Source organism: Herpailurus yagouaroundi, unplaced genomic scaffold (assembly GCF_014898765.1).
Source record: "Herpailurus yagouaroundi ecotype Mexico unplaced genomic scaffold, PumYag 163, whole genome shotgun sequence".
Classification (NCBI taxonomy): Eukaryota; Metazoa; Chordata; class Mammalia; order Carnivora; family Felidae; genus Herpailurus; species Herpailurus yagouaroundi.
The window spans coordinates 2206274-2222025 of record NW_024412404.1 but is presented as its reverse complement, the minus strand read 5'-3'; the positions used below and the strand labels follow the sequence as shown (position 1 = coordinate 2222025).

The 15752-nt window shown below is 39.4% G+C and overlaps 1 protein-coding gene across 18 annotated transcripts in view; it reads left to right on the top strand.

Annotated features, from left to right (window-relative positions):
* The window catches only part of ANK3 (ankyrin 3), a 344583-nt gene that overhangs the window by 230280 nt on the left and 98551 nt on the right, over window positions 1-15752 (top strand). For 14 of the 18 annotated variants that reach the window (XM_040485091.1, XM_040485092.1, XM_040485096.1 and 11 more), the window contains 2 exons: window positions 10095-10218; window positions 15138-15240. In XM_040485091.1, coding sequence (XP_040341025.1) covers window positions 10095-10218; window positions 15138-15240 — 227 coding nt within the window. Of the gene's footprint in view, window positions 1-2979; window positions 3034-7913; window positions 8801-10094; window positions 10219-11871; window positions 11884-15137; window positions 15241-15752 lie in introns of those variants that run through there. The other 4 variants (XM_040485098.1, XM_040485106.1, XM_040485108.1 and 1 more) reach the window with 4 other exon arrangements.

Below are 15752 nucleotides of genomic sequence, written 5' to 3'. Positions count from 1 at the left end.
TTCTTGTTGGTTAAGAGATGTGCACACTTTGCCAGTCAAGCCTGATTTCTCTTTGGCCACCCGGGAAGGCTGGCTCTTATGAACACCTAGAGCTTGGGAAAAAGCAGGCAGAGTGTGGCACATGGCTTCCCACAAGAAGTACATGAACCCCTTAATGACACACACTTCCTTAGCCTTTTTAAGACCACCTATTTCACCCACTGCTCATCTAACTGTTGTCTCAACTTACCCATTGTTCTGACATATTTTGAGAAGGAAAGCAAGAAAGCATTATATATATTCCAGAATGTAGTTGGTAAACTGTTTTGAAAGAACCTAGTACCATTGCTAGGAGATGCTGGAAAACAAAAGGCTCAAGGGAAGGCCCAGCATCTGCTGCTTCCAGGCTGAGGGAGGGAGCTCTGTTCTTTACCTGGCCTGGGGCTGCAGCCTCTCCCGGAGCCTCCACCCCTTCCCAAAGGTAATGGAGTCCTGAGCTGGGCCTCCAGCCTAACATAGAAGAGCCTGTGCCACACACACGACCTCTTCACCTGCGTGGAGCAATTGCACGAGCCGTATGTCACTCCCTCTTTATCAGTCTGTCAGATATTCACAGGAAACCTTGCTTAATCCAAGCTCTTGCCCCAAACTACAAAATGAAAGGTGAAATACGTGCAGATCTGGAATCTGAGTAACTTCCCATTGCTCATTGTGTAACTCTGGGATCGAATCAGACACTGAGAACGAGACTGAGTGCATCAGGCTTCTACTATTACCACACTCCTCTTCCGTGCGTTTCCCGCTCCCTCGCTTTTTCTGAGACTAAAAATATCAGGGGAAGGAGAGAAAAGACTTGTGAGCAAAATATAGTCATTTGGATTCTCCATGCTGAAAATTTATTGTCTAAACATGAGGGGAGACAGACATCTTTTGATTAATGCTTTGCGTTGATGGAAACTGTTTTCTCTTCAAAGTTATCTGTATTTTATGTCCCTTATTTGAACCTTCAAAAAATAAAATACGCTGAGTCTTATTTGTCTCATCTCTAAATGGTTAATTATAGCACATGGAATTGCTGAGAAGATGAAAAGAAATAACATACTAAGCATGTAGAACAGTGACCAGCATATAGTAGGTGCTCAATAAACAGCTGAGTCTTTTTTTTTTTTTCTTGTTTTTATGAAACAGAGGCAACTATCAGTGAATCCTGCTTACTGCTATAGGATTAGAATTAGGATGGGAGAGGGGTTCCTGGGTGGCTTGGTTGGCTAAGCATCCTGACTCTTGATTTCAGCTCAGGTCATGATCTCGAGGTTCGTGAGATCGAGCCCTATAGCTAGCTTTCTCTCTCTCTCTCTCTCTCTCTCTCTCTCTCTGCCCACCCCGCCCCCACTCTTACAGTTTCTCACTCTTTCTCTCAAAGTAAATAAATAAACATTTAAAAAAAAAGAATTAGGGTGGGAGAAGATGAGAGGGAGAGGGTTTGGGTCTCCAGTTTGTGTGTGTGTGGGGGGGGGGGGGTCAAATAAAATGATTGCATTTTCACCCACTGATGGACATACAGTGGACATACAGTTGCTTGTCACTTGGATCGCAATGGTTATTCTATAATCCAACTTCAGAGACCCTAAAAACATGGCCCAACATGGCCATCACTTTCCACAACTCAGTTGACTCTCACTTTCGTAAAATTGGCTGCTTGCTGTTCTCAGAACATTCCCATCCTTTCCCTGTCATGGCCACGTCCACTGGCTGGGATGGCCGACTTCCCACTTCCACTCTTCTCTGCTTGTCTTTACTCACACACCTCCTTTCAACATCTGCCACGTCTCCCCAGTCCAATGTGATGCCCTCTTCCTGTGAGCTCTTGGATACTTTCGTCATTTCTCTTGCACATTCTCTGACACTGGTGTGGTGGTGAACAGCTTGGGCTCTGCCACCTAACTGTGTGGGTTCTAATCCAGACTCTACCACTAACTAGACATGTGAGCTTTGAAAAATAACGGAACCTTTCCATATCTATGTCTTCATCTAGAAAAGGGAAGTAAGAGTATTTGCTTTGTGGGGTTGAGAAGTAAATGAGACATGCGTATAAGTGCATGTGAAGTGCTCAGTTAGCACAGTGCCTCACACATGCAAAGCACTGAGTAAAGCATAAGCAGCAGGAGTAGTAGTATAGTATTTCTATTATTGTTTGTGTCTTGGTCTTAGCTTCTTTATCGGAGACAAAATGCCTCAAAGGCAGTAGTTGGCTTTACTCATAGCAGATCCTGGTCTGGGGCTCTACTGTGTCAATGCCCAAAGTGTGGTTTGCGTCACCTGGGAGCTTGTTATACATGCAGGATCTCAGGGCCTGCCTCAGACCTGCGGAATCAGCATCTACAGTTCTACAAGATTCTCGGATGATGCAAACATACACATGGCAATTTAGAAACACTGCACTCAATTCTTTGAATTCAGTTGCTGAAGCTATGTCAATTACTCTAGAAATTCCCACCAGGAAAATAGACACTCAATTCTGCAGAATCAATACTGCCATTAGATAACTGTCATTTATTTGTAAGCATCCTTTAAAACAGTGGTTATCACAGTGCGATTTTGGACCAGAAGTGATTAGGACCACTAAGAAGTTGGGAACTTGTGTAATTGTAAATTTTCAGGTGATTATAATGCATCCTACAGGTTGAGAACCATTATTTTAGAACAATGGGAAGCTACTAGAAGTACCACATTAATAATGTGTATCTCCTTCCTCTTGCCTTGTTATTTTATTTTTTCTGGTCCATCTCTTAAATAGTAAGGTTGAATATCGTAACTAAGTTTTCTCTCCACATTTGCCAAATATTTGCTGGTGCACATACACATCTTAATATCTACCTGGCAGACCTGTGTATGTCCAAATACCAGTTCTGCTGTATGGAACACAGCCTATCTGATTTATCTGCAGTCCCTGTATTTTGTTTTGTTTTATTTTGTTAATTTTATTCATTTTTTGAATAGGTGATAGATGCACATGGTATAAAATTCCCAAGGTACAAGAGTTTACGGTGAAAAGTAAGTCTCCCTCCTTCTCCTCACTCCAGTAATATAGTTGCTATCACCAAAGGCAATCACTGAATTTTCATTGCACAGATTTATTGAGCACCAACTATGTGCCAGGCATTGTTCTGGGCACTGGATATGGACCAAAACAGACAAAACTTTGCCCTCATGGACCTTACATTTTGGTTACCAATTTCTTGTAGTAGTTGTTCAATAACATAGTGTATTACAATAGTTAAAAGTAGGGCTCTGTGGTCAGACCAACTGATTTTGAATCCAGTTTTTCTCATATTCTAAGTGATCTTGGGTTATTTACCATTGTGAACTGGGTTTTCTTTATATTGAAATGGAGACAATGATTCTATTTTATAAGGTGGATTTGAGAATTGCTTCAGATCATACTTACAAAGCACCATACAGTGCCTGGAACATAGTAAATGCTCAGTAGATAAAGTGTTGACTATAATGGTGTGATCTCACTCTATTGTTCTGTAACGTAGACTAGAAATGCTTAAAGGATTAATTTTCCCAAAAGTTTTCATTTCTTCTCTTTGTTATGTGATGATCAAAAAAATCACTTTTTTTCAGAATAAGTGTGCTAAATATAAGCCTAAGTTTTGATCATTAACTAGTTGCCTACAAGACCATTTGCTAAGTTCTGTTAAGAAACCAACTCCTAATAAATCACTAGAGCATAGGTACTATGTTCCTCTGTATTCTTTCTGATCTAGCTTTTTTGTAATCCCATGTAATTTGAAGGTTTTCTACTATCAATTCATTTGAAGGTGTTATGTATTGTTACTTGCAACTCTATAAGTTTACAAAATACATACCTTGAGAAGAAAATTCTGCATTTCGTAGCAGGGAAATAAAGCACTTCTGAGCAAAGTTTCAGACAATATAATTTGCTACACTTACCTTAAGGAAATTTCTTTATGATTCTTATCTCCAGACAGATGGGAAAACAACTTTCAACCCCTAGAAAAGCAACAAAAGTATTCCTTGGTGATGATCTTAACATGGAAAACATTAGAAAAAAAGTTACATGTAAAAAAAGAAAGAAGAAAAGAACTCCTAGGGCATATGAAACACTTTCAAATATCAGGCCAAGAACTGTTTCCTCTATTCAGCATAAAAGGATATTAGTGGGCACAATGAAAGATTGCAAGGAATTGGGTTCAGTATATTCCACCACATGCTGACCTGAACTATTGACTTGGAATCTAAAAAGAATGAGGGCTGGGGTGCCTGGCTGGCTCAGTCAGTGGGACATGCAACTATTGAGTTTGGGATTGTGAGTTTGAGCCCTATGTTGGGTGTAGAGATTACTTACAAACCTAAAAATAGGTAGGTAGGTAGGTAGGTAGGTAATAGATAGAGATAGATGAATGATGGAAAGAAAGAAAGAAATGAGGATACAGCTATCTGACCAACTACAGTCCTGATAATCATTTTATATATTCTTTCTTTCTCTCCTTTGTTCTTGATTATATTTTGCATGATTTCCTGGTAGTCAAAGGGTGTGGATCTTTGAAAGGTTGATTGTGGTATGAGAAACTTTTTTCTTAACCTAGTCATGATAGGAGGATCAGGAAGAGGAGATAGCTGGAAAATTGAAGTGAAATCCTCTGAACAGCTTTTATTATTTGGTGAATGGTGGGATCACAATAGATTGGGGTGTTTTGTGTTCTTCTTTAAACATTACATTTCCAGTCTCTGGTATTTTATTATCAGAAATGGATTAACAATGAGAACTTCAGTGCTCATAATTTTAAGAGGCACAAAGTCAATACTAAATAGATGAGGCTTCCTCTAGTGGCATTTACCAGTGTGGTCTTCCTGGACTTTGTCTGTGCTAATTGAGTAGCACACTACAGAGCTAACTCTTAATTCACTAGGGATGCATTAAGCAATCAGCGTGTGACCTCTTTGGCCGACTTTTGGACCTTGTCATTTCTCATTCCTCTCTGTTTTCACTGCTTACTACACTGTGACAACCTACCTCTAAACTCAATATTTTAATTATTCATCTCCCATGGTTGTGTGAATTCATTAGGTTCAGCTGGATTCTTGAGATCTTTGCTGAGATTACAGTCAGATAGCAGCTGGGGTAGGAGTAATATGGCAGAATGTTCAATGTGGTATCTTCATTCATAGTCTATCAACCCCACTAGGATGAATGGAACATCTGAGCACTAACTGGGCCTCTCTCTGTCTCTTTCCATGCTGCCTCTCCTTATGGCCAACTTGACTTTCTTTACATCATGGTGGTCTCACGGTAGTCAAATTTCTTACACTGGGATTGGCTTCCCCCAAACTAGTGTTTGAAAGAGACTCAAGAAGAAACTGCAAGGTTTCCTTGAACTAAAACTGAAATGGCATGCAAAATCACTTCCCCTGCACTTTATTGTTCAAAACTTGACCCAGCCCAAATTCATTTAAAGGCAGTACACATGAATATAAGAGACATGGTTCTCATATATATATATATATATATATATATATATATATACTCATATATATATATAAATAAATAAATATATATATTTCAACTAAATATGTTTGATATTATAACAGAGCTGTCCAGTCATAGAATTACCTTTGTTAGCTTATCTACATTTGGGCATGTTGGTCAGAAGCTACTACCAATCAAAATATTTTTGGGATTAGAGACAGTTAACAAGTCACCCAACACAATTCATGTCATGCTTTTCAAAGTTTTGGTATACAAAATTATAGAATATTTTGTTTATTGAAAGGAGAGTGAGTTTTTTCTTATTATTCATTCACTGAATCAATCAACAAATATTTGTTGAGTCCCTATGAGCCAGGCCTTGTGTTACATGGTACAAAGCTGAGACATTTGCTGCTATGGTTGGATTTTGCCTTTACCACTATCAATACTAGCAATCTAAATGCTAACTACATGAGTTCATGAATTCAGATGTTTGGGCACTAGACAAAGCTGTGTTACAGAATAACACTAACAGAGCAGATTAAGTCCTTTTTCCGTGCATTATTTCACTTAATTCCCCACAAGAAGGCTTCGGCTGGAAGGCAGCGTTATTATCCTAGTTTTGTAAAGGTTGAAACTGTGACTCAGGGTAAACAGTGCTCCAAAGGTCAGCTAATTAGTAAATGACGAAGCCTGGATTTGAATCCAGAGCACCAACTGTGCAAAACTGCTTTAAAATAATACCATTGCCTTTGTTTCTACTTGCCATGCCTTTTGAGAAATGTTTTCACCATGTGGTAAGACTATTTTAATTAATCTTTGGCCAAATATATTGACAGCTCTCACCCCATTTCAACTCTGGGCTTCTTTTGGTTTCATAGTGACCATTTTTGAAGTTTAAGAAGGATGGGCAAAGAATAGAAACTTAACCTTATTACCATTTAACTGTATACCAGCCATCAAGTTTGACATGTCAGAAGAGTGCTATGTTGCCATTGCCAAGGCACATAGATGCAGAGACGAGCACATCACCTACCTCTTTATTTTCCTCGCCCATCCCCCTACTCACCTCCTCTCTGGTAACCACCAGTTTGCTCTCTGTATTTAAGAGTCTATTTTTTTAAACCATACTCTTTAATAAAAGCAATGATGAAATCCAAAAATATTTATTGGGCACTTGCAATATGCCAGGCTCAGGAAAATTTGGTTCCTAATCTAGGGGATCTCACTCTCCAGTGGGAGAGACTAAACAGATGTTTTCACCGGCAGTACACTCTGATAAGGGAAGCCCACATGCAGAACCACTAACTTAAGATGGTGAGTACAGGATGGGAGGAATTTTAGAGTCAAAGATTGGAGAAGTAGAAGGGTGAAGGTTCCATCAAGAGTGCACCCTATGTGGTGGTTCAAAGTCTAAAGTGTTTCAGGAATTCTAGGGACTGAAATAATTCTGTTTGACAGAAGGGCAACAGGTGTGGAGGAATGGCCAGAGAAAGAGAAAGACTGGCCAAGAAGTCAAAAGGAAGGAACTTGTTCCCTGAAGCCCTTGTTAGGGAGCTTGAATGAGCGACAGTCATTGAATGAGGTTTCGCTAAGCAGTTTGGATTTTAAGTGCAGATGTGGAAAACAGATTAATGTTTAGCCCTTTTATCCATTCTAGCCATGACTTCCCCTTCCATTCTTTACAAAACTGAAAATTTTTCTTTTGCTTGGGAGTATTTTTCAATATGTACCAGGCATTATAAATGGCTTTCCTTCTATCGCGGCATAATTACAGTGCTGACTACAGTCAGTCTCGTCAAATTAAAGCACCAGGTCTCCAATTGTCTTAATATTAGATGAGCCATTGATTCATTGATTGAGGCATTTATCCAGGAAAAATAAATCTGTACCCCACTTCATCAGTTCTACAGATTCAAATTTCTGTATCTTTAGATAACAACCCAAGAGATAGAGACCCAATCAGAAAAAAGTACCATATGCCACTGATTTCAGCAAGACCGTTCAAAACCCTTTACTTACTCTCTAACCTCATTTTCCAGCTATTCTGAGAAAAAAGAAATTGAAATTGCCTCTCTAGTGTACCCAAATGGAGGATGCAGAATTCCTGCTAGTTTTCTCCTCCACTTGCCAACACAGACAGGGTGGAGCAGCTGGGAAGGGAGGCCGGGAGACCCAGAGAGAGGCCAGGAGTCCCAGAGAGAGGGAAACACCATAACAGCAAAGTGACAGCAGTGCCTCCTCCGGGCTGTTTCCTGCCCTTCGCAGCAAATGCTTCTTCCTCTCTGCTGGGAGCTCTCTCCAGAGCCTTCTCAAGGGGGCGGGGGAGAGGGGTGGTGGTGGAGGGATGACCAGTAAGTTCCTTTGAGTGGGTTAAAGAGTCGAAAGAACTTATGCCCAAAATAAAGCAGACATTCACTTGCTTTTTCCTTCTGCTCCTTTCTTCCAACTCTTGACAAAAAGCAGTGGGGATCCATGTACTCTCAGGCGCTTCTCGGAGAGCTTCTGGAATCGCTGTGGCTTCCCGCAGCCCCACAGTTTCAGCACCTCGGCTCAAGGGCAGGCCCTCCCTCTGGCTCTTTTTTTCCCCTCCTTCCACCTGACAGGGACCATAAATAACCAGGGCTCCCGGTGTTCCCAGCTGAGAACAAAGTTGAAAGTTTGCCTGGAGCTCCCTGCCACTCCCCGCCTGGGCCATTTCTTTGTTTTCTTCTGTTTTTTCTTCTACCTGGCTTGGCCGTTTCTTCATTCATGTTGGAGAAGAGTCACCTCCTGACTAAACGCAGCACCCCGCTCGCCGGCTCTCCCTAGATTTAAGGCGGTCTCGGTTACCCGGTTAGGCACCGGGCATTGGTATCAAATTACCGAAAGTCTACACTGGAGCAGTCCTCATATTTACATACAAATAACTCAAGGGCTTGCATTTATGTCACCATTCGGTCCTGCTAGAGGCTTGCCAGCGGAGTTCTTGGTCCAATCAGAAGGAGCTTTGAAAGGATGTCTGCAGAGTGATCAAAAGGGTCTTCTCAATTAAGTGTAGCCAGGTTTTGCTCTTTTTTATTTTTATTTTTTCTGGTCTGAAAGATCGAAAATCTTTGCACTCTGATGAGTAGAAAAAAGATGTGTAAGTCCTCCACTGCCTACGAGAAGACAAAGATGCTGAGCAGGACCCTGCAGTGGTGGTGAAGACGTGAATACACCCCCAGGGGTCGGTTTGTTTGGGCTGATTCGGAGGTATATTCTAAATCACTGCCTAAGGAATTCCTGGAAACATCAGGAAAACATTTGATCAGCCCCGCCTGGTGGAAATGGCTTTACCGCAGAGTAAGCTCTTTCTTTAAGTTGTACTTGGTGTGTGCTGTTTTTGTTTCATGTGCAGTGAATGTGCAAATAGCCCAGCTGTGAATAGTTACTTAAAATAATCTCTTGGTACCGGGTAGTAGTAGAAAACAGATCTGTTTAGTTTTTATATTTGCAAAAACAGTAGTTGATAGTGTATTTTTAGACTTGATTGGTAGTTTAAAAGCTAAGCTCTGTGGTTTCCTGGGTTTAAATGAATGGAAATTATAAATGGTACCAAATGAAGGAATTGGAAAATATAGCTGGAACAGATGAATCACTTACCTTTGAGAAAACATAACATACATGCTTTTGAGATCTCTCTCAGCCAGACACGCTTGTGTCCAGAAAGACAAGGAGAGTCATAAAAAGGAGATAGGTTTGCCTGTTTTCGGAATGAACTTTTCCACAGTCTGTGATACGTTTTGAAAAGGATGGGAAACGTCCCAGAGGGCAAAAGGCATTTGAAAAACCTGCTCTGTCACTCTTGGAATGTGGTTTTTCCGTGAGGTCATGCTGTGCATATGTAGCTAGTAAAAGTTTTACAAAATTAACTCTTTGTATTGATGGGCAAAGAGCAATTTATATCAGTCCTTTCAAACTGCTGGTCTCTACATTTGGTCTCTACAGAAAGTAGAGCTCCTTCCCAAGTAGGGTTCCAGCCCTGGGGCAGCTGCCCTGAGCTGTTACTGTGATTGGTGTAGAAACAGTTCAAAATTGATGTGTTTCAAGGTTTTCCTTGAACTATTAAGCAGTAATAGTTCAGATTAAATAAATTGCTAGTTTCTTCCATAAGCCCCGAACTGGAATCCTGTGTGTGAGAAGACCATTTTGAAAAAGAAAGTCCATTCCCTTCCCATATATGATTTTCCAGAACAGTAATGGAGAGGTGGCTCTTATTTTGCAATCCACGTCCATTCAGACGAGCTGCCCTTGTCATAGTGAGGCATGGAAAGCCAACCGAAGTAAAAGATCCACCGTTCTAGTCAGCCTTCTAGTCAGCCGGGGCTTGAGGAGGGGAAATGAGACAGGGGAGACATTTTAATATGGAAAACTTAACACCAGGAGCTCTTTCGCTACTTAAATTCACTCTTGAAATTATGGACTAACCTTTACCTATGCTTTTTCCTTCTAAACGGCAGTTACAGATATTATCCAGGGGGTAGGGGATTATGAGAAAATGAGTGATTTGCTGGTGATCAAAGGAGCAGTTTTCCCCACAACAAATGCATTTTCAAAAGGGAAGCTTCTGATTGTGGTTTGCTTTGTCCATCCACAGGTGAGGACGCAATGACAGGTGACACGGACAAATACCTGGGGCCCCAGGACCTTAAGGAGCTGGGCGATGACTCTCTCCCTGCAGAGGGCTACATGGGCTTTAGTCTTGGGGCCCGTTCTGCCAGGTATTTTATTGGTGCTGTTTTTCATAGTTACCTTAATACAACCATGATTTGTCATAAACCAAAATCATTTTCATTGTTCACATTATCCCCAAATGTGCTCTTTGGATGAGGATGTGAATTTGGTAGAATGTTCTCAAATGTTCTCAACTCTGGTATACATGCTCTGCTGTTTTCTTTTGTGGTTTCTCAGTCCTTGGTTTTACGTGATTGAACATGTTGAATGTTGGTTCTTTTTTCCCCACCTTGCAGTCATGCTTCAAGCATTGATGGCAAAAGAGCTCACTGATAAAACTGGGAGAGTCAGTGTGGTCTCCATGTTTAAAAATTAAATTTTGTTCCATAGTGAAAGAAAAATCTTATTTTCCACTAAGTATGAAATAGTTGTATTGATTGTTCACTGTTCTCTAACACTGAAAGAATAATTCGTGATTGAAACTTAAGAGAGCATTCTAAAAAAGATTACATATAGCTTATTAGAATTGTATACCAAGTGTTTGGGTATCTCTCTAAAACTGTGGCATTACTTTGTTTACTATGGACAAGTTAGGAGCGTTGCAATGACTTACCCAAAGTCATGGACAGGAATGGTAGCAAATTCAGCCTTTAAAACTGAAGTATAAAACTTTTGCACGTGAAAAACCTTGGCTCAAACTTACCTGACACTGGTTGAAAGAAACAGGACCTTGTCCAGAATCTGGGGACTTCTTTTCCCTGGTTGGTTTAACAGCATGTTTGCTGACAGTCAAGTTATTTTAAAGCTAATAATTAAACTTTCTAAGCTAGAACCCTGGGGACATTTTCCTATAGTTTAAGGATCTGTTGTAAAAAGTTTCATTGTCTAATAGTAAATGGCACTTCCCACAAAGTAAGCCTGGGAGTTTATTCTCAGTGTTGTTGATGTGGCCAAGTTTAGATACTGAATTGATTTTTCTTTGAGCTAGTCTTTTTATTAATACAACTTGGAACCTTATGTAACTTCATATAATTTTTGCTTTATAAATATATTTATAAAAGTCCTTAAGATCTCAGTGTAACAGGGGATCATTAATAAGAAGAGGAAAATAACTTTAAAAATATGTAATATCTCGTGTAATCGTGCAGAGCCATGAGTTAAACTGAAAAACATACAGAGTCTCAAAGGATCTCAAGGGAAAATTCTACTTAGAGGTTTAATAGCTTTTGTAATCCAATAACTAGCTGATTCTCTTCCTCAGATGATATGTAAAAGCTGCATTTTGTGAGTCAATCATTTGTATATAGAAAATTATAGAGGCTGACATTCAGGGAGAGATGACACCAGCATATTTTCCTAAGGCTTTCACACTTCTGGTTTTGATTGCACCCGTTATTATTTGTTGCTATTATATGTAACTCATTTTTTTTACATTGGCAAGTCATGTTATGCTCAGAGGCAAATCTGCAAAAAACAAAAAAAAAAAAAAAAACAAAACAAAAAAAAAAAAGACAAAACTATAACACTGATATATTTCTTAAAGTATTGTTAGAGTATTACCAAATATTCTGAGTGTAACATTTAAAAAGGAATACATTAAGTGTGTAACTCATTCAACCATAACATTTTTTTCTTTTTTCCCTGTCTGATTTTTTTGCTTTCTACTTCTCCTGTGTTTTTCTAAAAATACTTTAAATTAGTCCCAAGATCAGGTAAGAAGATATGTCACTTTTACAGTGTTTTTCTGCCCTTCCCTGACTCATTTTCTGATTTTTATTTTCTTCAGCATTGTGCTGTGCTGTGCTGTGATGTGCTGCAATGTGCTTATTTTTTTACTGCTCTGCATTAGAAAATCGTTTTTGTAATTCTTAGAAAATTAGCAAGTAACTGAATGTATGACAAGAAATGTGACTTAATGCAAAATTGAGTACTTAAGGAATTTCTTTCCTTTCACTAAGTTTGTGTAATGCATGAAGTAACTGGAGAACTTTCACTGGGTTTGAAGAAAAAATCTTGATTTGAAAGCAGTTTGTTTGCTGGTTGCTGTTTTGTTTGGGTTGTGCTAGGTACATTCATATAATTTTAGACTTCTGAGGCATGTGTTTTTCTAACACTTCCTATATTTAACACGTAGGGTATACTGATGGCTACAAATAATATAGTTGACCTTAGTTGAAAACAATTTAATGCTTTCCAGACCCCCATGCAAATAATATCTAGTTTTAGTAGCTGAAAGGACGTCGATGTATTAAGGATTCAGAGTGAAGCTTAATGAACTCCATCTGTCTAACGTAACTTGTTGGTCCAGAATAGTGAGGAGTAGGAACTTAGACGTTATGTAAAAGAAAGACATCTTTAGGCTTTCCCATTGAAGGCACCCAGTTCTAGGCTATTCTTCAGTTGTCACTCATATAGAAGTTAAAAGAAAGAGAATATTTTTTAGAAATTAACAAATCTTAGATTTTTTTAAAGCTGAAGTTGAAATGAATATGTAATATTTTTTTTAATGTTTACATGTTTGTTCACATCTACTGTAAAGTTGTTCTTACATACCACAGCGTTACCATGTACAATGGGAACCAGAACTTAAAGAAATGAATGTGGTGTCTCCCAACCATATCACTGGGGCAATTGGAACCTTGCTGTGACTACTTAGAAGTTACGCTAATGGTATAGCCCCTAGCTACATAAGATTATTTAAATTAAAATTAGTTAAAATTAAGTAAAAATCAGTTCAATTCTTCAGTCACAATAACCACACCTCAGGTGCTCAGCAGCCATACCTGGCCAGTGGCCAACGTATTGAACAGTGCCTGTCATTGCAGAAAGTTCTCTTGGGCAGTATCTGCTTTTAGGAAGTTTACATTGTATTTGAGGGATGGTAAGGGGCTAGAAACAGGAGTGATAGGGGGATGTTTGCAAGTAACGCAGTTTGCAAAAAATTGTTTGCAAGTAACCCAGAAAAAAAAAAGGAAGAGTTACGTATCATGTGACTGGGTCCAGAAAGCCTGCCTATGCAAGTGGCCAGATACATGGCTTACTAGGTAATCTCTGTGCAGAAATAAGGCTTAGTTCTTTTTGTTTTGCTTCTGTATCCAGTCTCTAATATTGTGCCTTACTAATAAGAATCAGTGTATTTGCTGAATACACTAGATAATGACTCTGTAGAATGATGGTTATTTTGAGGTCGAAAATCCCCCAAGGATTCTGATGGAAGCCCAGGCTCTAATCCTAGAAGAATGCATCTCCTCATTCGTGTAGACCCTTTGAATGATTCCTATAATTCCTATAATTCAGGGGCCTCTGTAACTTGATATAAAATACCCACCTTGGGTAATCTTTAGTATAGGGAACATTGGGGAAAAGAAGTCATTTTGTGCAAAGCAAGGAACCGTTCTTCTTTTCATCTTCTTTGCTCTTTTACACAAGCCAAGGCCAAGGCCAACATCTTACTGATTCTACTGATAAAGATTCAAGCAGCTACATTTAGATTCAGTTTATTACTTACATGGGCAGTGACAGGTAACAACTTCCCACCATCTTTGTCCTCCATACCAATAAGGACAACACCAGAACAAAAGGTTCTACGGTATTTGTGGGATGCTGTGGGATGCTGCATTGCAGGGGGTCGACTCTGTCAGACTGCAGCTAAGTGATTTCATGCTCTGCAGCTTATTCCAAGGAGGGCGGGGCAGGAAGTGAGACCTCATTGGAAACAAGAGACAATGAGAAATTACCTTATTACAGCCTATCATATTAGGTGGGATAGGGAGGTAAGAGGCAGATGGCTTCAAACACCTCCCCACAAGTTTCTGTCCTCTGTTTGCAGAGGATTAATCACAAGGTGTTCTGCCAAGGCTCAGATTAGTTGTGAGCCCAATCAGCCTGCATGTCCTATGTGCATATGTGCAAGCTTCCCAGCATCCCTTACTCTTTTTTTTTTTTATTAAGGTGAGAGGTAATCGACATATTACATGTTAGTTTCAGGTATACAAAGTAATGATGACCATAATAAATCAAGTTAACATCCATCACCACACATAGTCACTCTCTTAGCAGCTTTCAAATACTTGATCCAGTATTATTAACTAAGTCACCATGATGTGTATGTATTCCCAGGACCGACTTATTTTATAACTGGAAGTTCGTACGTTTCAACCATCTTCACTCCCTTCTGCTGTCACCCCCTGCTACCCTCCATATTGGTTTTTAGTTTAGAGGTCAGTATATGAGAGGCACTTCAGGACATCAGGGGCTTGCATTCTGGGAAAGTCAGGGGCTGTGTAGAGGATTTAAAAGAAGCTAGAAAGGAGAACAATTTAAGGCACAAGGAAGAAAAGAGTAGAGTGTGGAAAGACAACATCACCATACATGAAATTTGAATTTTTCAAGGCGAGAAAGATGGCAAAGATCATGTAAGATGTATTTGTCATACTATTTCCTTTTTGATGTTTTCCATGAGTACAGCTATAAACCAGAACTCTTAATAGGTCAAACCCATAGCTAGTTTCCAAAGACTTATGAACAGACCCATTTGCAGCAGACATAATTCCATTCAATAGTACAAGGTAAACAGATAAAGGAGACTCTGAGATAAGGCCTTACCATAGAAAAATCTCTTAAACTATCAAATTATCTATAGTCATCTGGTTCTTCTCAGTTACCCTCAGTTACCCTGTTAGTTCAACTATCATAGTGAAACATCCAGAGTTTTCATTCATTTCATATTGTCACAGATTTAACACCATTTAGCCTAATTTTAAACAAAATCTGATCATGAAATTGTTTAAGCTTGAGAGATTTCCTCAAATTTAAGGGATTTTATTTTTGATAATGTCTTTTCAAGAACAACTTCTGTTGATATTTTTAGCCATCTTGCCTGTTTTCAAACTTGCATGCATTAATTTTATTTTGTTCATCTCATCATCATCCACCACTCTTGAATGGTTAACTGTAAATACAACAGCCTCCGCTCCTTCAGTTCGGATAGGTCGTACACCTTGAACAGAAGCTCCTATGCGCGGGACAGCATGATGATTGAAGAACTCCTTGTACCATCCAAAGAGCAGGTATGCATCCTCCTTAAAATATTGTTGGATTGTTGAACTTTCATTGCTGTGATTGAATTGAGCTCTTTGTTCCATGACAAAATCTGTACCTCTGCATGTTTGATTTTGCATTTGTAAATCTTCTTGTACTGCCAGGGAAAAAGGAAAAAAATCAATTGTAAAAAAAGAGGGGGGAGGGGAGAAATAAATCAGTTGTGCCATACACAGAAATAGCCTGGTCTTCTGCAGGTGAATCCCCAAAAGCCCACAGAGAGGAACTCAGAAAGTCCTAAGAATGACACAGATACCTTTCTCATTTCTAGATCAAATCTATTTCAGTTTTTTTGAAGAGAGTTAATAATAATTGCCAGCTAAAGTTGCTGACATTATCCACGTGAGTGTTTGATTTTCCTAAACAAACTGTGGGTGCATGCTGGAATTTGCTAGAATTGTTTTTAGGAGGTAGTTAAAGATGAGATTGGTCAAGTCTTTGATCCCTTAGCTTCAAAGCTGCCTGTGATGGGCCTTCTCAA